Genomic DNA, 23033 nt, shown 5'->3' with positions numbered 1-23033 from the left:
TGATGTTGCTGAGAACCCAAGAGCACGGGCATCAGCCTGGTTTTACATCTAGATTTTCTGCAGTGTTGTGTATTCATGTATTCATTTTATTCATTCATTTAGCTCTATTAATGCAATGCTTACAGTAGCCTCACCCATGAATGTATATTTAAGGACACGTAAGTGTTTTGAATCAGCTGTTGGTTTTCCTGTTAACTTTGTGATAGGGCGTGTGCAGAGTGGGAAGGTCCTCAGTCCCAAAGGTTGCTACACAGGCAAATCCCTGCTTGCTTTCACCTCTGAATGCTGTCCATTGCTTTTGTGCACTTTGTGCACTGCAAATACAGCATGTGACTTGTTTATACTCTGTTTCGGTCGTGGCTGTTTAGGATGTAAATGTGCTTAGGGGAACATATTTCAACTCTGTTTCTCTAATAATTCAGCTGTACACTGTAAATAGCTGACAATTCTCTTATTAAATCTCAGAATGTGACAAGGCCACTGCCTTCAAATGAAGCAGCATTTAAGCTTGAGCATTACAGAAGCACTTTTAATGGCAAAAGCAATTAGGCAGGGAACAGGCTATTAGTATCAGGCAAGGTTACTGCTGCACCATAGCCACACATCACCCAGCACCGGTTAGAGACAGTGTGAGTAGCAGTTGTGTAATACGTACTAATGCAAAATGTACAAGATGAGATTGGATGATGCAGTTGATCTTTGATTATATTTTTGGTGACACATCCTAGCTGTTCTCTGCCTGTTTGTAAGAGGAATCTGCCCGCTGCTGCTGGCTCGGATGCTCTGTGCTTAGCTCATGTGCGACACGAGTCACTGACTGCTTACTCCTCATTGACGTAGCAACTATTAGAGGCTATTGGACCCTCTTGCATCACTTGGAAGTGCTTTGTAATGGTAATTTTGCCACTGGGGTAAGGATTAAAATGAAGACAATATTTTAAATAATTGATGCTTGAGGTGTTGTAGGATTTGTTTAAAGAAAAGATGGGTCTTGCTGGATGACATCACTGAGCGGGACAGCCTGCTTAATGACTCATAGGGGAGCAGGAGGCTCTGCTGTGTAGGTGTTCTAGGATTTGTGGGCTTCATGGTGAAGGCTGGCAAGACCAGGAGCTTTAGCTGCAAAACAACTATGGCTTTATCATGAAGAACGAGCAGATCTGACACAGGGGAAAGAGGGCCTGGCAATGGAGGTGCGAGCAGAAGTGACTGCTGGTAACGGTGCAAAGCTTATTCACTTCAGTGGTAACGCAACCTCCTTTCCTGCCTCCCACACACACTAGTCTCATTTTATTTATTTGACGTAGCTTATCAAAATGCAAGACTGTATGGATTTCTGAAGGGACAAACTGGTTTGTTTCCGTCTGGAAGTTTCACTGCATCCTGCAGAATTTAGACACTTGAACCCTGCTGCAATTCAAAAGGAATTATCTGTAGAAGTTGCACTTTTATGCCGGCACATCAAGGGGCCTGAGCGAGCCTCTGGAGTTGCTAGGTGTTATTAGTTTTTGCATTATAATAATAGAAGTCCTGCAACTGCATTCTTATCAGGTGAAGTTTAGTACATCAGTGCAGCAAGACAGCAAAGGCCTCTGTGGAATGCATTTAAAAATATGTAGCCAGCTTGTAAAATACTTTTTCCTAGAACTGCTTCTAGTTGTACTGAGGATCCTTCCTTATGGGCTGTGAAATGGTATGTATGAGTACCTACTGTACACATACTTGTTGTTTGTCTCTGCTTAACACTTTGCAGTAGATTTTTCTCAGACATGGAACACTGTATTTCTTGAGGGGAAAATTAGATATGACTTAAAACTTGTATGACTCTGAAGGGAAATATTAATAATATTAGGTGGAGGTGTGAGCATCTTATTTTCAGTATTCATTACTTATTGTTTCACCCCTGGAAGAAGAACAGGTAGGGTAGCCAGAAATGGGGGTATTCAGCAAGGTGTTTCCTTTTGAAAACAGTACTTCAAGATGCACGCTGTCTGTCTTCATATTAATTGTGTTGCAGTGACTGACTCAAGATCTTTGCTTTTGGTGAGTTGCTCTGTAACAGCAACACTTTCTTTGTTGCCTTTATTTCATTCCCTGGTCTTATCAGGCTTTTGTATTCCGGCTTCCCACTACAAATCTGTTGCACACGTCTAAAATGTCTCCCTGTAGCTGTTTAAGTGAGAACATGTGATCTGTTTTGTGATACTGAAAATTGTCAATGAAAGCAGTTGAAAAAACCAGGAGAAATTCTCTGAGATGAGATGTGCAGAATGTTCCCAGCCAGCACCCAGGGCTGCGCTGGGGCTCTTGGCTGCTGGGAGGGAATGTGGGGAGAGTCTGACACCTTCTTATTGTTTATTTTGGAGAAGCTGATGTGTGAAGATGAGGCGGGAGCTCTGTGCGGGTGGCTAGTTCAGATGCTGGTGCAAAGATGGCAACAGCATAGTTGTTGCCCTGTCTGTGCTTTGATACCACTCCATCTCTAACCAGGGTGTACCTATCCACTGCTCCTCCAGGTAACCCCACCTCTTACATCTTCACATAGCCCAAACTCCTGGTAGCCCCAAAGCTGAAATACTCCGCCCTGACCTGCCAGGAGGTTTCTGCCCAGACAGGGCAGCCCCAGTGTGCTCACAGGCACAGGGTACACCCAAAGGCACAACCACTGCCCCTCAGTACACAAGGAGGAGATAAAAGCATCTTTGGACTCCATTTAGGTATGTGTGTAATCCAGTGATTGTCATAATTAAAGCCCCTCCTCCAGCTAGGATAGGGAGAGATTTCTTCTGTTATGAAGCAATAAAGGAAATTTAGCTGCTTGAAACTTTCCAGCACACAGGTGAATGAGAGCTTTCTCTTTTAATGATTATTTGACAGCTGTTTGTCACTAATGTAGTCCATTACAAGAGATAGCTAATGTTCTGTTGCCTGTTGTTGAAACAGGTGGTCTTCATAAACTTGTATTTAAGGTATGTTCTAAAAATGTTAACACATAAAAAGCAGTCTAATTTGGTTTATGGTGCTTTTCAAGATGAACAGAAACTGGCTTGACTGGGAACAGGGATTTGTTACTTCCCTATAGTCTCCCAAATTCAAGGAAATTCAATTAAAAGCTTGAGTCTGTAATCCCAGTTACATTGAAACACAATAGCTGCTGTGCAGGGGTCAGATCTCACATTCCAGAAAGGGAGCTGTTGGTGTGGGAGTTATTTGGGGTGGATGGGGAGGCTGCTCGCCTTCTGCCAGGCAGATCCAGAAGTGTGTTTGAGACCGTGCTTCCACGGGGAACTTTCCTTTATCCTCTGTGCCTCTTCCACCTTCCTCTGTGCTTTGTAGCAGGGTAATGGGTTTGTGCATAATGTGAAAATCCGCTTTGTCTTTTGAGAGATCTGAAGGACAAAGTATGTCTTTAAAGTTTCTGTGCGAACCTCAAAGACGTTCCCTGGACAGAAAGTTCTGAGTATCTGGTTTTTGAGACCTTCAAAATTGCGTATTATGGAAGATGTATCAGCTTTCAAGGACTTTGTTGTACACAGCCTGATGCTCTCAGCAATCTGTCTTGCCTTGTTTTGCCTCCCCAGACTGGTTTTGCAGAGGGCTGTGGGGTGGGCTTCCTCCTTCAGCTGGACCGAGCTCCTTGTGAAGCCTGCTGTAAACACCTCTCCTGAGGTTGTTGTTACCGGCTTTTCCCTCTACCAACAAGACGTAATCTGCATTTTTCAGTCTTGGAGCAGTAATCCTGCATATGTATTGTTCAGATCTTTGCACAAACTTCTCTCCATTGAGTTAGAAATTAGCATTTCAAATTCTATGGGGGAGAAGTTGCCAAAGTTTTTTTATTTTAAGCTTAGAGTTTGGAACAGAATCAAAATATCTAATCCACTTTACATTCCCTGCTTAGTCTTTCCTCCATGCTTTATGAATTGGCATCCTTGTCCTTAGGAGGTACAGCAACGTTGTGCAACTCCATAAGGCTTCTCCCATGAAATATCGAAGTAACATTGCCCTGATTTGCAGCACACTTTCCAATAACTGTTAAATTAGCAGGAGTGGCAGGAGGTTGTACTGGAAAGAATTTATACTCATCAACTGCTTTACAGGATGACCTCTGATTTATTGGCCAGAAGAGAAAATAGACACATGGCTGCTGGGAATGATTTGGGATGGTTCAGTGCTGCCTGTTATCCCTCAAAAGAATGGCTGATTTACATGAGTTAGAGTGGTCCAGACTTTGCACCTTGAATCTAAGTTACTTCTCCTCCCATTCTTTCCTTTTTTCATCTCTTTTTGGCACTCCTCCTTCCTATATGGTGACTTTGGAGCTGCTGCATCTCCCCGCAGGTGCACAGCCCAGCCAATGCCTGGGGCAGCAGCAGCTCCAAGCCTGGGTTAATGTGTTGGCTGGGAAGGCACATGGGAAAACACAGGGCTAGTGTGGGTTGTCTAGGCAGAAACAGGCAACTGACATGCTCTTCTGCTGCCTTTCAGGGGGTAGTAAAACTTCCTAAGGGAAATCTGTGTTTAGAGAGATCTGTAATAGAGGCCTTACAAGTCAAATGAATTTAATTCTTAGGGTGCTAAAGTGTGAATGTGCAAAAAGCATAGTAAGAATTTCTCACCAGTTGGCACCTTCTCCTCAGTGGCAGGGTGAGTACTTGATCCATTCTGCATGCTAACACCAGGCACTAATTTTAGATCACAAAGACTATGACAAGTTCAGTTTCTAGCTCTTGACTTGCTATAATTTACTTATGGCAAATAGGGGAAACTCGTGCATAAACTTTTTTTCTCCCTCCAGCTAGGGAGGTCTTGGCTTTTGCTAACTAGGAGTGTCCTACCATGAGAGTGCCCTCAAAACAAATTCCTGCAGGATGCAAGACATGATTCTTTAATCCTCTTTTAAAACAAGTGTTCAGAATTTTGTTCAGAAAATTAAGCAGAAGGTCATTTAAGTTGTGTACTGTGGGTTATTATTCTAGCATAAAAATCTCTCTAGAATTTACAAGCTGATTTTGCACACATTTGTTTGGTATAAATAGGCAGTAACTTAGAGCAGGAGAGGATCAGGTCTCCAGCATGTACTCTCCCATTGTTTTGAAGTGTGAATTCACTGCTGCATAAATCCCATAAAAGGTTCAAAGCTCCACAGCAAAAGTGTTAGTAAAGGATGCAGCCATAAGCAGGCTGTGTCATCTGGGCTGTGTATCAGCCTGACATATTATCCATCGGGTGCTTTGTTAGCATCTGGTAAATACGATGAGCTACCGGCTCCATGCTGAAGTGGCACTGCAGAACTTAGCAATGGCTTATCCAGACTGCAGGGAGCAGGATGAGCCTCTGGTCACCATGCAGCTGGCTTGTTTTGTTTCACAGGATTACTGGGGCATGGTTCTGTCTTCTCCCAGTTGATTCCTCTTCTTCGAGTAGACAGCTAACTGCATATAGTACATGTGTAGTCCTACTCCTTGGACTCTACCGCTCATGGGCCAGGGCTTGGTATGGGGCTACCTTTAATAATGGGACAATAACTTCACTGTTTTCAATTCGAGAGTATAGAAGGATTTAGAAGAAAATAGCAGGAAAATAAAGTATATGTATCAGTGCTGCCAACTGAAAGGGCAGCCAGCATATCAAGCAGTAAATAGTAGCAACTAAATAAGGGCAATGCAGAACAGCTAAAATAAGGCATGTTATCCCCTGGCTATCGCAGCAGCACTGTGCTCCAGCTGAGGACCCAGCACACAGCCAGTTTCATCGATAACTGTGTGACAGCCGCAGGCCCTTGAGCCTACACCAAACAGGAATCCTGGGAGAGAGCCCAGCCCCAGCGTGCAGGCCCTTCCATGCCCATCATTTTTATCCCAGTTCATTGAAAGAATATTTTAGATCATCTCATCACCTTAAACATTTTGGTAAGTGTTAATATACTTTCAGCTCTGTGGAAATAATCACCATATGGCTGTAAGATTTGCCATCTGTCCAGAGATGCTGAAATACAATTAGTCCCTGTGGTCCATTTATCAATCTATAAGTGACAATGTTCACAGTCCTGGCAACTTTGTCTGCTGACAGAATCAGCACTTGTATAGGCCTACCTGTCTGGCCCTATTATGATCAATATATAAATGAGAGAGAAAAAATCCAGTCATTCAGCTGTCTTTCACTTGACAGAAAGGGTTAAAAAAAAGTCTGTATTGGTGTAAATGAGACTTGGGAAATGGTATGCCTTAACTTTTGTAGCACTAATTGGATTTTTATGTCTAGTAGACCTTAATTTCATAAGGCAAAGCCAGCTTTACTTGCAATCTTTCAATCATGAAATAACAGCAGGACAGAGTGTGTGACAGGGGAAAAATATTAAATCCTCTCCTGTTGTATTAACTTCCAAAGCACAAAGAAGCTAAATATTCTAAACATGAGAAATGTGATCATTAGCATCAGACAGGTAAGAATTCATTTTTCCAGTGTTTCTTGTTTGATTTCATAAAAGGGAGAAGATGGTTTTTCAGCAGAGCGAGTAATTGTTGGAAAAAATGGTCAAGCCCTTTTAATTTTAACATTACAAATGATCTGACACTATCAGGGATCTGACTTTGCTCCTGCAAATCCAGCTGCTGGTGGGTGTCCCAGCCTGGCCGCTCAGGACTGTTACCTCCTTAAAACTTGTATTAGATTTGTAATGACTGATGCATGTCCAGAAAAATAACTTGTTTGCTTTTATGTATTTCTGGGACTCATCTTGTATAATAAGTTTACAATGAGAATCTGTGCTATGTTTTGTTTCTTGTACAGATTTTCAGCCAACCCACACTAATTTTTGAGACTCTGCTGACAAGAGAATGTCTTTTTCTTTTTTTAATTTATTTTATTTATATCTATATATGCATTATAGCCTGTAGATACGGAACCTGCATTGCATGAAAAATGCTGATATTTGAAATTGAATCCTCCCATAGCCCAGACCTCATATAACATGTACCTCACATAACCCACAAAGTTCAAGGCATTGGCATGCAGAAATCAGAAGTGCCAAGGGAGCAGGACTGCAGGGATCAAAATAGTTGGCTGTTGAGGTTCAGGAATTTTCTCCCAACACTACCTGTAAATATGTGCAGGTTGTGGTATTAGCAAGTTGTAGAGGTTTGGTTTTGTGTTTTTACTGGTATGAATGGAGGGGGTGTGTGTGACAAGGGGAGTAGTGGGGTTTTTGTTTTGTTCATACTGTGTTTCTCATGAATAACCTGTTGGTTAAGTTTTTCAGACTTAAAAGTTTTTCCCTCTGTAGCTCAGGGGATTACCAGAGGATCTTCACTTTTGTGCTGGGGTTGCTGACAGCTTTTTATACCAACAATTAAATGTACATATCTGAGAGCTGTACCGTAAATCTGATGGCAACAGATGGTGTTATATTTTTAAAGATTAAACTGAATAAACTTCTAAATGTTTGAAATTTCCTTTGCATTTTCAACTTGAAGCAGAAGAAATGTGTCATTCCATGATCTTATTGACTGCTAGTAAGTACATTAGTTTCAAGAACCAAGTCCCCCAGTTCCTTAGAGAGGTGCTGCCGCTGTGCCAGCAGCAACCAAAATACTCTGGTTGTTGATTGTCTATTAAAATTGCCAAAAAATAGAAATCTGCTTTTTTTTCCAGATGATCTAATAATTCCAACTGCATTGGGAGGGGAATGACTGGCTTTAGCTGTGCTTGTTTGTGCCCAGCACCTTGCCCTTTCCCAGCTGCAGCTGTGGGGTTCCTGGCTCTGAGCATGGGGATGCGCTTGCACTGGAACTCTCTTTGCTGTTCTTAGTACACTGTCTTTGACTACATTTGGCAATTTTTGTCTTCTAGATGGTTTGCTGTAGAAGAAGACTGGTAGCAACAAATCTATCTAAACATGGCAGTGCTGTTGCCAGCCCAGTGCTGTTCTCAGCACAGGCAAGTTGATACATGTATGGAAAACCCAGTGTGGGCATTGGTTTGCATCTTTCTAATCTCTTCCAGAGTAAATTTCTTATTCTTTAATTGCTTTTAATTTTTGCATGCTTAAGTTTCATTAAAGGCATGTATCCTCGTATTAAACCATCTGTTGACATCGTTTTTCTTGCAGTCTAATAAAGCACTCAGACCTGAGTGTTTTATTAGCCCAGGTGCTCTGACAGCCTCTCTGGTCACAGCATGTACCAGCACAGGGCACACACCTTGCCCTGCCTGTGCTGCCTGTAGGTGGTGGTGGCCACAGGGACAAGCAAAGCCGTATCATTTGCTTGTGACGTCATGGTCTGTAGAATTCCTTATTTGATCCTTTAGGCAGTAGATAAAGAGTTATACAACTTGTTCTTTAAACTGAACTGATTGGCTTTTTTTCCCCTTTAGTAGAAGTGGAAGAAAAAGCCTCAGGGGAGAGCATTTGAATAGGGCATGGGAAAGCGTATCGATAATTACATGCATGGATTAGTGCGCAAAAGAACTCCCCTTCTAGGATCTGCTTAGTTCCGTGGCTTTTGAAATAATGGAGTGTTTAATCATATTATTTTTCAATAATGAAGTTTTGATTATGCTACTCATTAAAAATTAACTTTTCAGTTGATTTTTTTGCGTAGATAACCTCACCTGCCATGCACATTCTTATAGAGCATGGGAGGAGCAAAAGTCCTAAACATAAAGATGCTGTCCTGCTAGTGTCAGTGAGCTTTACATTCACAAACACACACATGGGTTTTCAATTCAATCTTCTGGTTTTAGTTACAATGTATTTTGATGATATATCCTCTAACATTTAATCTCCTCATTTTTTAAATAAACACCAAATAGCACACACAACCTCAGAGTATCCCCAGCTTTCTCCCACACCAAATACATAGTGCAGGATTAATAACAGTAATGTAGCCTTCACTAAAGGATTTTCCTGCTGGTTTACATATGCACAGTAAATTACTGTTCTCTTCCAAAATTGTGTCATGTTATTTTTCTCTTCCTTCATCATTTCTCACCAGTGCTAACTAACAGACACTGCGTGCTGTCTGATGTGTGGTGAGGAGGCCCAGGAGCAACTGGGGCTGCTGGCACCTCACTTCCTCTTTTTGGATGGTGCTCAAGGAGCTTCATGCATTTCAGATCTTCACTGGCTCCTTACTTCTCCTTGTAAAACAACACAACCAACTGCCGTGGTGTTTTACCTGTGCGTGAGAAAATTCATGGTGGCACAGAGCTGTGGCTTCATTTGGGTTTGGTTGGGCTGCTCTGACAGCAGTAGATGCTGATGTGCATCCCATGGGGGTGAGCAGTGTTTCCCATACATGGAGTACCCCTGAGCTGGCTCATCCCTGCACACACTACTGTAATAAACTGTTGTGGGGTCCCTCCTGCTCAAGCCTCCCTGTGCTGTGGCAGAGGGTCTCACCAAGAGCTTTCCAGAGCAGTCCCCAACATGTAAAATGCAAGGGCAGTGTGTGCCAGTGCTTTATCCTTCCCAACACCAGCTGCATGGGGGAAATTTTGGTGCATGCAGACACGTCTGTGAGCCAGAGATGGGGAGTAGTAACAAACCCAGTGTCTCCTGGGTTTGTGCCTGGTTGAGGGCTGCTGGCACCAGGCAAGGTGCAGAGAGAGGCTGCTCTGCCTCTCCGACAGACTTGCACTCTCTACTCCCAAGATTTATACTTTCAATTTACAATGGCAATCTCTCGCTGAAATATTACAATGCAAACATTGTGCCACCAAGGAGGCTGTGCTAAAAGCATTAACTCTACTGGAGCTGGGGGAAAACACAGAGGATGTGATTTTTAACTGATCCAGAGAAATCGGAAAGTTGTTTATGTGCTGATGCAGTCTCATTTGTCAACAAGGGTGGAAGAGGTGCTGGGAGTAAACAGAGTCCAAGTTTGAATTTAATCCTATGTCAATGGGAGACTTTGTAAACATTACTGGGGGTGCAAATTTATGGATCCTTTTTAAATGTCTGCTCAGGAAAAATCACTGAAATAATCAGAGTAACACAATCAGTTTCACACACACCTCAACTTGTTGGGTTTTTTCCTAATAAATAACCTTACCTGTGGAGGATTAGTTTAGGGTCCCCTCAGTTCCTGTCACTTGTGTATCCACAGTGTCTTGAAAGGTTAATGGCCATCTGGAGATAGCCCAACAATGAAGTGTGAGCTTCTCCACTGCCCGCGTTAAGCCTTTTAATTTGTATATTGACTTCATAAAGGCATAATGGTATTGTGAGATCTCACAGATGTTACAATGATTTTCATACTGAAAGCTTTTGTCCTCAAGATTTATTCTTATGGACTTACTCAGAAATGAGTTTAATTAATGTCTGTGCTTTTAACAGAAAATTCCTCTTTAGCTAGCTAGGTTTTTTCTTAATTTTTCTGACTAAGTAACTGGAACTATTATGTTTCCGGCAAATGCAAGAAGCACTTTTGCTAATTACATTCTGTCAGTTGAAATAGTAATGCCTGTAAAAGAAGGGAGCTTGATGGACATTTTTGCATGAGTTTCATATATTTCTGCAGGTGAGGTGATATCAAATCTAGTATAAAGTGGGCACCAGAGAATCATGAATGTGGTTATTTGAATGAGTTGCATGACCTTGACCTTGGATTAGCGCTGCTGCCAGACTCAGCACTTCTTTTCAACCCCATCATGAGATCGGTCTGCTTACAAAATAGGAACTTCAGCAGCTGAAAGGCTGAAAAGAAGGACTTTAAGTAAATTATATTTTAAAAATAGCTGTTTTCTTGTTTTCTCTTTTTAGGGACAGTGTTACTTCTGTAATACTAGTCTGGCTTTTTCAGAGGTTGTTCCATGTACTCTTCTATGTACCCATAGTTCCACCCTGGAGCAAAGAACACCAGGGCTTGGCTAGCAGAGTGCCAACAAATGCAGTTTAAGGGGTGCCTGCAATTATCTTATTTTTTGCAGAGAGAAGAGCAAAACCCAAGTGCAGTTGTCCCCTGCTAGCCCAGCCTATTGTGCTGGGCCAGTTCTCCCGTCCCTTCTGTACGACAAATATTAAGGTCTCCCTCTTCTCTCTGTGCTCACCCTTCCTGTCTTGTATTGCTCAAGGTTGATTCTCCATCCTTCCAAGTAATTTCAGCTATGGAAATACCTGTGTGAGGAGGACTGTTTGCATTGCAGGACAAACAGGAGCTGCCTAGGTCTGTGGAGCCACCAGTGCTTAACTGCAGGAGGGTGGTTTGCAGGGCTGGCATCCTGTCCCACCTTCCTCCACATCATGTAGGAGCAGTTGTTAAAACCACTGATAACTTCTCTCTGGTCTGTTAAGTTTTACAGTAGTCTCTTGTTGAGTGGTGAATATTCAGCTGTTGATTTAACCTTTTAAATTCATGTAGTCAAAACCTTCCTTAGGTAGAAGCTCTGGTATAAAGCAGCCCTGCAATGATGGTGATAACAAAGCTGCAGAGAGGAAATGAGGCGATTTAATTTTATTTCCAGGCTCGCTACTGGCTCTGTTATCCCTGGATGCCATCTTGCTCCCAACGGCTGTTTCCTCAGGTGTAAAATGGAGCCATTACCCACCTGCTTGCTTCATGCTGTGAGTTTTGCACCCTTGCAAGTTGAAACAGGCTCTTCACTTCTGCTGGTTGTGTACACTGGCACCAGGCACCATGGCCTGCCTGTCATAGCTGATGAGATCTGAATGGCCTGGATTAATTAGCATATGCCAGTTTGGGAAGGGAGCAAGCTGCTGGCTTTCGTAATGGCTGTTTGCTGCTGCCACATCTGTAAAATGTGCAGGTTTAGCATTCTCCTCTCCCCAGCAATGTGTATTGCCCTTGCTGACTGGGTCCAGCCTGCCAGCCTGGTTCCTGACCCCAGCCATGATGCAGGCAGGGATGGGCATGGAGGTTACAGTATCTCAGGGAACTGGCCTGAGACAGTAAATTTGCTTTGTCTGTGGCATGTGTGACTTGTCTTGACTGGAGTGCATATAGCGAGGCAAGGAGGGGTCCTGCGACTCATCCTCAGTCATCATCAGGAAGCTAATTCATGTGGTTTTTCACTTCCTGAAAAGATTTGATCCAAGATGGTGCAAGCGTTCGGTATGTAACAGGCTGGAGGACAGCAGAGTCTCCCTTTTGCTTTGCGCAAAGATTAACTTCATGTATAAACTGCAGCCGGCATGCTCATTACCACGTGCGACACCATGGACTGTAACTTCTCCCCACAGCACTTACAACCTTCATCAGAGTACATCCTTTTCTTGGATTTTGGTGTTTTGGGAAGAGGGTTTTTTCAAAAGCTTGAGGTGTGTGTATGAACAAGTGAGTAGTGTTATGGGTAGACAAAACAGTATTTTCATAGGTAATTTTTAGGCATCATTGCTTGCCTGGACTGTCATTGAGATGAGTATTTCAGATAGGAGAAAAATCTCCATCCATGAACTTGGGGGCCATCACACAGTAAAATCTAGATGGGCAAGGCAGGAGCCCGGCAGGGCAGCAGCATCCCAAGGGCACGGGGACCCCTGGTGCCAGCTCTACTTCCGGCTGAAGGGGGACATTTGGTGACTTCTGAGGTCTTGGAGGTATGACTGTAGAGCTTGGTGCTTTCAAGGGACCAGATATACTTATGCAGTGTTCTTTGGGACTGAAGGCGCAAGTTTGCCTCGCTCATGTGCTCTTAGCCCTTGGAGCTGTGCGTGCATTTTTGAGAAGTCAGAGGCACAGATAATGCTTGGTGGCTTTGGGAGCTGATATCGCTACCATCCTGCTTTCACACCAGAGGTGAGGGTGGCTGTCAAGGGGGACAGCAGAAATGCCATGGTGGGAACAGCGTTTCTCCGGTTAGCAACATTGATTGTTTTTTCATTACCATAAATACATACAAATGTCACTCCAGGATACATTATATGTGAAGATACATGTGAAGGATTAGTTCTTTTCGTTTCATTCAGGCAGTAGTAGCGATGATCAATCCAGATAACTATTGACACCAAAGGTTTCATGGTGTGTTTAGCAAATAATTTTTTTTGTGTTGTGACCAGTGATGGGAGGGTGTCACAAAGTCTGATTTTGTGTTTGTTCCTGTTTGTGTCCGTTTCTTTCTTGAAAGAGCGTCATTATCTAATACTTGTTACAGCAAATCACTGCAGATCTGCTGGCACTGTCAGGTAGTATAAACTTCAGCGTTTGCATGATGCTGGACTGTAGCAGGAAGCACCACGTTCCGAACTCAGACTGATGCACTTTCTGCAGGCAAGTGCCTCCTCCACTAAACTGCAGCTATATGAGGACGTGTTCTTTTAAAAAAATATGTTTATTCCAATTGGTAAATTAGGCAGTTAATGCAAAGCTGTCTGGTATTAGTGTGGGGAGAGTACAAATAATCCTGTCCTGCAAACTAGGAATTCTTATCCCAGAAATTATTTTATGTGATCTGTTAATGAAAGTTTTAGCAAAATGTACAAATAGTGGCTTTGCCTCTGGCGAGGTACGAGAGCTCCTGTCACAAATACTTTTGATGTTCCAGATCCTACAGCAAGTAAAGAAGCTGCTTTGTTCTATTTACAGCTCAGTTAGTGCATCCACCAGATGCTCACTGGACACTTTGCACATTTAAAAGAACTTGGGTGCTGATCCCACAGGCACCCAATGAGTCACTGTGTTGTATTTACTATCAGAAAAGATTGCTGCAATACAGAAGTGTTCACGTCATCAGTGCCTTGTTAGAGCCAGCTCCACACAGCCCCATGCATGGCTGGGCCTGGGGCTCTCCTGAATGCTGGCTGGCCACCAGCCATGTGCCACGACTCCATCAGCCACCGATATCCTACAGCCTGTATGGTGCTGGCTGCCAGTCAGCAAAGGCTCTTGACAGCTGAAGTGATTTAAATCACTGGTTGTGCTCATGATTCAAATGATAAACAAGGAACTTTGAATTAAATAATTTGAACTTTTCCTAAGTGAGAGCTCATTCCCTCTGATTAGGAAGAGTAATATAAAACACATGGCTTGCAGCTAGTCATACACTTGTAAAATTTGGCATGGTTGTATATTAACCAGAAAGTGATACTGTATCTCGCACAGCTGTGGATGCAGTTGGTGATGTCTAGATAGTTAATAATTTAAAAAGCTTATAAAAGTGCATTTTCTGTTTTGTTCTTTGTTTAATAATGCAGATTTATTAGCTATAATTTAGGTCTCCATTTGCTGCCTTTCAAGCAGCTTTACTCCAAACAGTGGATGTTAACTGTCAAATTGATTTTTAAAAGCATTTTTTTTATAAGAGTATTTAATCAATCATTAACAACTTTGGTTAAAATTAATGAGATTTTAAACATTCATAAATTCTCTTTGTCTTGTGATTTATGAGTCTGTAGCCTGGCTGGCAGAGCCACTGCTCCCTGCCTCCCCAGGCAAACTGGCAGTCTCATGTAACGAGCAGCTTACAGGGGCCCAAACCACACCGGATGTGCTGTGGGAATTTCGAGTTAGCATTCTGTGGTTTTAAGCATAAAATGAAATGATAAAATAAAAAGGAAAGAAACCCTGGAAGACAAAGTTAATATTCTATCAGTAAAGTGATTTCTTGAATGTCAAAAGTTGCAAGTGAATAACGCAGAATAATCCTTCTCAATTTGGAGTTCTGTGAGGTTGTGTTAAATGCTTTAAAGTGTCTAATTCAGTGTTTCATTTGAAAATTGAGTGCCACAGTTATAGTGTTACCTCTCTGTGTGCTTCACTGGTCAAAGGAGTTTGGGATGCAATGAAGGAGGATATTCTATCACCCCCATGTAGAAAGCTGCACTGCTGGAGTTTGTCAGTGCTGTTGGCTTTGCTGTCCTTCTGTGGTGTGAGGGAAAGCATGGTGGCACCGGCTCCCAGTGCGGGTAGTGCACTCACGGACCTTGCTGAGGGGTTTGAGCCCTTTGGGGTAATAGCTGAGTGCAGACCTGCAAGTGGATTCGACCGCAGAGCAGGCACAGCTGCAGAAATGCAGCTTCTTTTCTTAGTTATTGCGAGCCAAACTGTGAACTCCTTCCAGGAGGTTGTGTCCTGGGGGTGCTTCATCTGCTCCAGGGGCTCAAAAATCAGTCTTGGGGCTTTGCTGCTTTGTAGCCACCTATGGCAGACAGGTCAAAGGCATTTGTGGAGGGCAACCAGCTGGCCCTTCCAAATTTAGTCTTAATGGAAGGTCAACAGCTCATTTATCTTGAATGAGTTAAAATGCCTAAGTTTACACATCGCATTTCCTTTTTCTTAATAATTTATCAACTAGCGCACTATCACTGTGAGTGATAGGGCTGCTGTTTGCACCCAGGAAGACAAAATGCACTCATTTTTTGGTTTAATAATCATGAGAATTAGAAACAGAAATTAGAAAAGGTTTTACCTTTACTTTTTAATAAAAGGCCCACATGAATAGCTAAATGGCTTCTTTATCCATTAATTTATCCACTTGGATGCACGTATATGGCTCCTGTTGGTAACAGTCGCTGCTACAAAACTCCTGAAAAAGTGGAGATGGTTTTTCACTTCATTCTACTCTAATCTCCAGATTTACTTTATATGCTTACAGCTCCTGCTGCAGAGAGGCCAGGCGTAGTTTCAACAGTGTTTTCTGGTGTTGTTAAGATGAGTTAACAGAGTTAAAGTTGTTTGTGGAATAGGTTTGCATTGAGGAAACTTCTGAAAGTTTAGACTGCGATATATAGGTTGTTTTGCCATTAGCAGAAACTATTAGTATATAATCTACTAAAAATACAGAGTTAAGTAAAAGGCAAAATAATTCAAGATTTTTCTTCACTCAGGGAAGTGCATGTTTTTAGAGTAGAAGAGTAGGTGGCTTGGTGGAAAGTGCCCTTCCCTGCATTGCTTATTGCAAACAAACTCTGTGACCTTCGTGGGTGTTACGCTGCTAATCCTGTGTAATGGGTGATGGAAATGTTTCTTAAATGTTACGGAGACCTGCTCCTTCTTTCCTCCCAGCTGAGGACGGCATCGATTTTAGCATGTGAAATGAGAGTCGGGTTCAGTGAGTTACTGATAAGGAAGAGCAGAAGCAACTGCTGCTGTTTCACAGCTGTAATGTGACAGTCTCATTGTAGTTTCAGTTTATTTCATTGCAGCGTTGTACAGGGTTCAGCACTGCTGTCCATCCAGAAACTTGCACAGCAGTCCCTGGAAAAATGTAAAACTTTGCATATGTCTTGCAAAGAGGAAACCCTTGCTTCATTTGCTCCCTCCTGAGGACTTGCTGGGCTTTGCAAGTTCACTCAATCTTTCCTGAGTTAATTGTACTCTTAAATCACTTCATCTGTTTGATATTCATAAATTTACTCCCACCGATGTTTGATCCATTTTGCACGTGCGGTAGCTGAAGTTGTTCTGTTCTGCAGAAGCACAGGTGGATATACAGAGAGCTGAAGAAATCTTAATAAAAACATAGGGTCCAAAACTATGGGACTGAGAATAATAGAAGATAATTATTTATATGAATAGGAAAGAACAGCATATGAGAGCATGAGGTCTCTCTGGCCTTTCACCTACCTCTTTTCATTTGCTTTGTGCAAAATTCAGCCTGGCAGCCTTTCCAGTTTCCATGGGGTAAACATTTTTGGGTGGTAACTCTATTGTAGTACAGTAGGGTTTGAATCCTGTTATAATTCTGTCAGGAGTAACTATTCATGATACAATATTTCGCATGTGGTAAGAATATATTGAGCAGTACACTTAATGTAGGCCATTATATACTGCAGCTTTTAAGAACTAAAAGCATAAAAATGTATATAAAAGCACAGTAGAGCTTGATTTGCAGTTCACTTCTACTTCTAAATTTGGATTAAAGGTACAGTTGGAAGTAAATTTAGTTTTATGGCCTTTAAGTAAGTCTTAATTCTGATCTTCAACCCAGAAGACTTTATGTGTATCATGTTTTGTTCTTTTGGTCCTGCGTCTTCTCTGCTGTGATGTGTGATTTGCATTGTCACACATTGAAGGTAAAACAAACCCCCTCCACTGTGAGCACAATTTGCTTGGTGAGAAAAAACATTCAAGGAGAACTGGTGTTCAGGAACGGGGTGTCGGAGGCAGTGTATCATCCTCTGAGTTGAACTGAAAGGCAATATATATCAACACAGGGTTTTGCTTGTATTTCTTTCCCCCCTCACTCACCAGGATGATTGACTGCTTTTGCCTCTGATGAAATTTTCATGTGCATCCACAGAACAGTGGGATACTAAGGATAGAGATTAATATTTCAGTAATTATACTGTGCCTGTAGGTTGCTGAAGTCCTTGGTGCATCCACAGAGGAACCCTGGCTGTAGGTAGTGGTTCATAGGAATGCATGACAGGAGGAAATCCAGCCAAGGGGGACTTGTTACTGCTTTTGGCACAATATGTGGATGGGGAAAGAAAGAATGCATGTGAGTGTCCTTTCCTGGAAATAAATATTTGGAGGAAAAGGTGGATACCAAGTTAGCATAGCATGGGGAGAAAACAGACAACTGCCTCTTGGGCTACAGAAGTAACTTTAGGGCTCTGCGTGTCACTTAGCGATGCCAAGGAGAGCTGCCCATGGCTGGATGTGTCACTGGATGAGCCCATGGCTCAGCATTGTAACTGCTCTGCCTTTTCAGCTTGGGGGATTGCCAGGTTCTCTCTGTCTTGTGCTTTCAGCGTGCCTGGTCAAGGCTGGGCTTCTGAGACATTTCATCTTCCGCAGACTCATGCATCCATTTCTCCTGTCCCTCCCTATTCCAGAGAACAGCCCATCTTCACCACCAGAGCCCATGTCTTCCAAATTGACCCCAGCACGAAGAAGAACTGGGTTCCCGCAAGCAAGCAGGCTGTAACTGTTTCCTACTTCTATGACAGCACGAGAAACAGCTATCGGATTATCAGTGTGGATGGAGCCAAGGTAGGAGGCTGATGGTACCCCCGTGTGTTTACTGCGCAGAGAGGATTGTGACTGTCAGCCCTGGCGGAAGATGGACATGGGTGGGCTACATTAAGCTCTTAAGTTCATAAATACTGACTTTTTAAATGTAACTGTCCTGGTTTCAGGACAATAATCCACAATGGGCATTTGTAGTGAATATTGGAAAAACACAGGGCACCTTAAAAGTGATTTTGCCAAACTTCATTTGTTTTATCTCTGACTAGTTTGACTTCACGATCTTAATGAGCCAAGAGCTTTAAGTATCCAAACTGAGTCTGTAGCACAGTGTGTAAAACCATCACTGTATTAGGTGGATAAGGCTGAGGCCATTTTTGGTGAAAAAAAATTCTTTTTAAATGGAATGAGGAGACTGATGTGTGCAGACTAGAGCTTTTAACGTAAATGCCAACTGCATACTCACTTTTGCCTGGTTGAACTGTTTACAGGTTAGCACTGAATTTTCTTCAGCTTTTGCACTGGAGTTCATCAGGCTTAGGTGACGCATTAGGCAGGAAGATTTCCCCACCACCACTGTTTTTTCTTTCTTCGTTTTTCACTACCAGATCGTTCAATGAAGTGTTTCCTGTAAGAATCCTGATCAGTCGGATTGAATGGGTTGCTCAGACAGCAGTTTTTATTACATACCACATTTTATCCCTCTGATTAGTCCCTCTGAAGTAACTAGTGAGGTGATTGCTTTCCCCTAGCAGACCGCAGTCAAAGGTGTAAGTTAAAACATTTTGCTCATGTACAAAAATCATCTGTCATTTCTGCCAAAGCACAAACCACAGGGTAATGAGGCAAGTTTACAGCCTGTTTATCTGTGTTTTGTTCGGATGAAGATGTTAAAATATCACTGTCCTGGGAGAAAGATTGCAGAAATCATCCCTTACTAAAGGTTTTCTATTTGTCATGCGTATGTCACATACTTGTTTTTCCAAACATCTCCTGTGCTATGTTTTGTTATATATTGGCTTATAAATCAGCTATACTGCCTGCTGAAATTGATGGTAGTGTTTCATTGACATGGGTGCAGCATTAATATGTCTCCATCAGCATGTTGTTTGTGCTGGTGTGTTCATTTCCAGAAGCACCAGCTAACTGCCCCAGCTGCCTTGGTTTGCCATCAGCACACACAACCCCTGCAACTTCTTGGGGAGAGCTGATCCCCCCCCAAAATTTGCTTATACCCCATGGCTGCTCCTGCTTGGGTGAAGCTGGTGCTGGTGGTATTGGGCTGTTGGCTTTACAAAACCCAGCATGTATGACTTCCAAGCCAGAAGTGCTGTACTCGCAGCAGTGGGTCGCTTGATTTGTGGATGCACATGCATGCATTAAGACCAATTAATGAGGAGAAAGTAATTACTGTGTGTGGCAGGGGGAAGCTGCAGGGGTAGCGTATGCTCTCAGCCAGAGGCTCTGCCAAAACTGCAAAGGGCATGCTGAGAACAAGATGGGCATCCAAGCTTTGCTTTGTAATCTGCCCGAAAGACATTTAGAGGGAACCACCCGCCCATTTTAGCATGTCTTAGAAGAAGGTGAGCTTTCCATGATTAAAATTCTCCCTCAGGGCTTCCCAAGCAAGAATCAGTTGCTGACCACATGAATTATTCCTCTTGTATTGAACCTCTGCTGATTAAGGAACAGGTTGAGAAAAGATGTTGGCTTCACTCTCACCTCTGGAGAGTCCCCTGTTACCCTGCCTGTCCATTGTAAGAATGCTGGTTTGGAAAAAGAAGGGCATTTATACCAAAATAAGTTAAAAGTCGCCTTTCTCCCTCAAACAACTGATGTTTAGTGTTTTGACCTATTTTTCCAGCCAAAAATGAAACTGGGTAGGACTGTAAGGAAGAATGTAGACAGTATCAGTGATGTCCTGTTTTCTGTATATCTCACTTATTAGAATAAAGTTTTGCATGTGTTGGCAAATACCAGATGGATTAGCATCACAGCGTCCCTGCGGGCAGAAGTTATCTCTGTTTTAAAGATAAAAAAGCTGAAGCTCAAGTAAATTAAGGGAGCTGGCCCTAGAAGGAAGATGGTGATAAAGGATGTGTATCTCTTGCAACTCTCCATCCTTGTCCAAACTGCAGAGGGGCTGTTCTAATACTTTATTTTAGACAAACACAAATTATGCACATTGGCTTGCAGAGGCATCTTACTAAAATCCAACTTGTATGGAGACGCTGGATTCATTTTGGATATTTTTTTTACCAACAGATGTTGATACTATGTCATAACAGTAAAAATATTATTAAGTGATCAAGAATACAGGCACCTCACTTAAACACTGTTACCCAGTTGCCATGAGCTTTATTTACTTTTAGCAGTCAACGTATCACTGTGTGCAGCATGTTGAATTGCAAGTATGAGGAGAAGCATTGGGCTGCTGACACCCGTTAGTGCTGCTGCCGTGCAGAGCGTGGGGCTGGCTGTGTAATGTCAACCTGATGAGTATTTCATTTCCTCCTCCGGCACCACCAACCTGATGGGCTGTGATTCTCACAGGAGTGGCTTCCTCAGAATGCTGCTGTTGTCCCTGAAGGTCTGCACGCTCCGCAGTCCCCTGTCCTTTAGCCCCATCCTCTCTTCCAGCAGGTGTAGCCTTGTCCCTTTCTTCCTGTCAGGTCCTTGTCCCTCTTCCCCAGAGCCCCAGGGCACAGGAGGATATGGAGTGCTGCAGGGCAGAGGAGAGCAGGAGAATTTAGGAGTGGGCTGAAGTGAGGGAATAAGGGAACCGCTGAGCCCATATATTTAAAGGTGTGAATATTGGGAACTCATTTTGTGAGGACGGCTGGCAAAGGGGCAGGGGAGTTGCTTGGCTTTGCTGCCTTCAGGTCTTTACACATTTGCCAAGTGATGGGGAAGGACAGAAGGGCCTGGATACATGTGGAGGTCATGTAAACAGACATGGCAACAAAGAGGAAAATGGGACAGAAAGGGAATAGTGTAGAAGTGAGCAGCAGAGTGAAGACAAGGGAATATAACTGTTCCCTTGCAGAGGAATATGCAAGAGACTCGTGCTGAAAACCAGGAGTCCAATGTGATGGAGGGCAGCCAGGCGAGAGTGTACGCCTTCCAGGTGCCAGATTTCTTCCAAATCCTCCCAGCCCAATGACAAAAAACCCCATTGAAATGCCTGGGGAGTCAGAGCACTGAGGGGTGGAGACCCTAGATTCAAAACAGCTTGTACCCCTTTAATTCCTTGTGATTGCTAGAAGAGAACAGGCATTATAATTCCTGCATCTTTCAGGGAAAACCAGGGCTGTGGACAGTAGCTTACAGTTTATAGCAAGTTTCATAGATACCATCCAAGTACACACTGGAGGATCTTAACCAACATACCATTACCAAAGAAGGGAATGGATTAGTGTATCTTTTAATTACATTGTAATTGACTTGTATATTGTCAAGAAAGTAATTTCATCATGATGTTTTAAGAAGTTTCTAGCCAGAGGCTGTTTAAACTGCAGCATAATGAATGCTGGAGGAAATTATACAGTAAAATGCAAGGGCACACACTGATTCAGAGTTAATGAGGCAGCCAAGAGACTTCACCATATGAAAGTCCCCAGTGCTGTGGGCAAAAGTCAACCCTGTTGAAAAATGATAAAATACAGCAATGGTGCAGGGAGAACATGAACTTGTAAGTGCCTGGTTGCTGTGGAGTGTGTGGGGAAAGCCACACACAAGGCTCCTCATTAAAAGTGACCTACATTATTCTGCCTTTCAGAGGTGAAAAGAAAGTTTGAAAGCATGAAAATTACGCAGACCAATATCCTCCATCACCCTCTGGAGTAATGGTAGTGCTCTAGTTGGTGGGATTTGTTTATTTTTTATAGATTGGAAATATGTGTTATCCGAACAACACAGACAGTGAGGAAAGAAGGAAAAACTTGTTTGTGTATAAAATTCGAGAAGGAAATAAAATCCTTCAGAAACAAGCTTCTATCCTCGTTTTCATATGTTCAGATGTTAGATTTCTACAAAACCTGTGATTGCAACAGCATCATTTTTATCTTTTGAGAAAAAAGGTGTTAATAAGGAACATAAAGCTATCTTAAAAATTAATAGCCAGCAATAAAGTGTATAGTGAGACATTTAGTGATGGCAGCAGCAAAGTGACACAGCAAGAGTCAGATGCCAGTGCTAAGTTGTCTCTGTAAGATGCTTACACAAATGACTAGAAAAAATTAGAATCAGGGTTTAAAGGATGAATAGATTGCAAGAGTGATTTTGATAAGTACCTGGTACAGAAACAAAGACTTTGTGTTTCAGAGTTAAAAAATACCTGTCAGCTGACACTCGCTCCCAGCAGATAGATCATTTAAAAGTTTATTACCCAGCAATTACCTTGAATACTGAAGATCAGCAGCGAAGTTGGGCATAACTGTGTGAAAGTATTGAAGAGAGAACCAGAAAAATTGCTGTGCTGGGAAAGCAAAATCAGTGGGTCTATTTCTGAAATAAATTGCAATTAGTAAGAATAAGAATATGGTCCAAATTTTGCCAATCAGTATTCACATAGTGTTCCCCAAAGTGAATACAGTATATTATAAAGTACGATGAAGCTGTTTGATTAAGTGGCATATATGCTCTTATAATGGAATCTGTCAGTGACTGTTACAGCAAGAGTACAATGTGATTTCCAGGGCAGAGTGAAGCTGGCAGAGACAGAGCCCCAGCAGCATGTGGTAGCAGATATTTAGGGAGGTAAGAAAGGGTGGTGTGTAAATCTGCTAGTGTTTGATGTATTTCTGGCTTTCTGAGTTCTTGTACCAGTCCTAATTGCTACCTAATTTAATAGCTGCCCACCTCTTTGTGACCACGCTTTCTTTGTTCTTATGACTGGAGGCAGGAGTCCTCAGCACATGGAGAGGAAATTCAGAGTTCTTCCAGAGCTGTGTTCAGACTCAAAACAAATCATTTTCTTTGCCCGTGGAGATGGAATTATTTTAAGACATAGTTGTTAAAAATATCCTAGAGTATTTTGCCAAAAGGTGGCTCTTAGACTTAAGAAGCTTTCCTTTCACAGCAAAAAATTGCCGGGTACGGTGGCACCGATGAAATTCCTTCATCTGGATAATTCTTTATGTTCTTTGACGTAAATTCAACCAT

General features: G+C 42.5%; 1 protein-coding gene across 1 annotated transcript in view; it reads left to right on the top strand.

Annotated features, from left to right (window-relative positions):
* Window positions 1–23033, top strand: part of HOMER2 (homer scaffold protein 2) — a gene marked incomplete at both ends in the record, with an annotated part of 56223 nt that overhangs the window by 5479 nt on the left and 27711 nt on the right. Inside the window, one exon of the mRNA XM_080626662.1 lies at window positions 17738–17894. Coding sequence (XP_080482788.1) covers window positions 17738–17894 — 157 coding nt within the window. The remainder of the gene's footprint in view (window positions 1–17737; window positions 17895–23033) is intronic.

Source organism: Psittacula echo, assembly GCF_963264785.1.
Source record: "Psittacula echo genome assembly, chromosome: 10".
NCBI classification, from domain to species: domain Eukaryota; kingdom Metazoa; phylum Chordata; class Aves; order Psittaciformes; family Psittacidae; genus Psittacula; species Psittacula echo.
The sequence above is the reverse complement of the archived record's forward strand: the minus strand, read 5'-3'. Positions and strand labels throughout refer to the sequence as shown.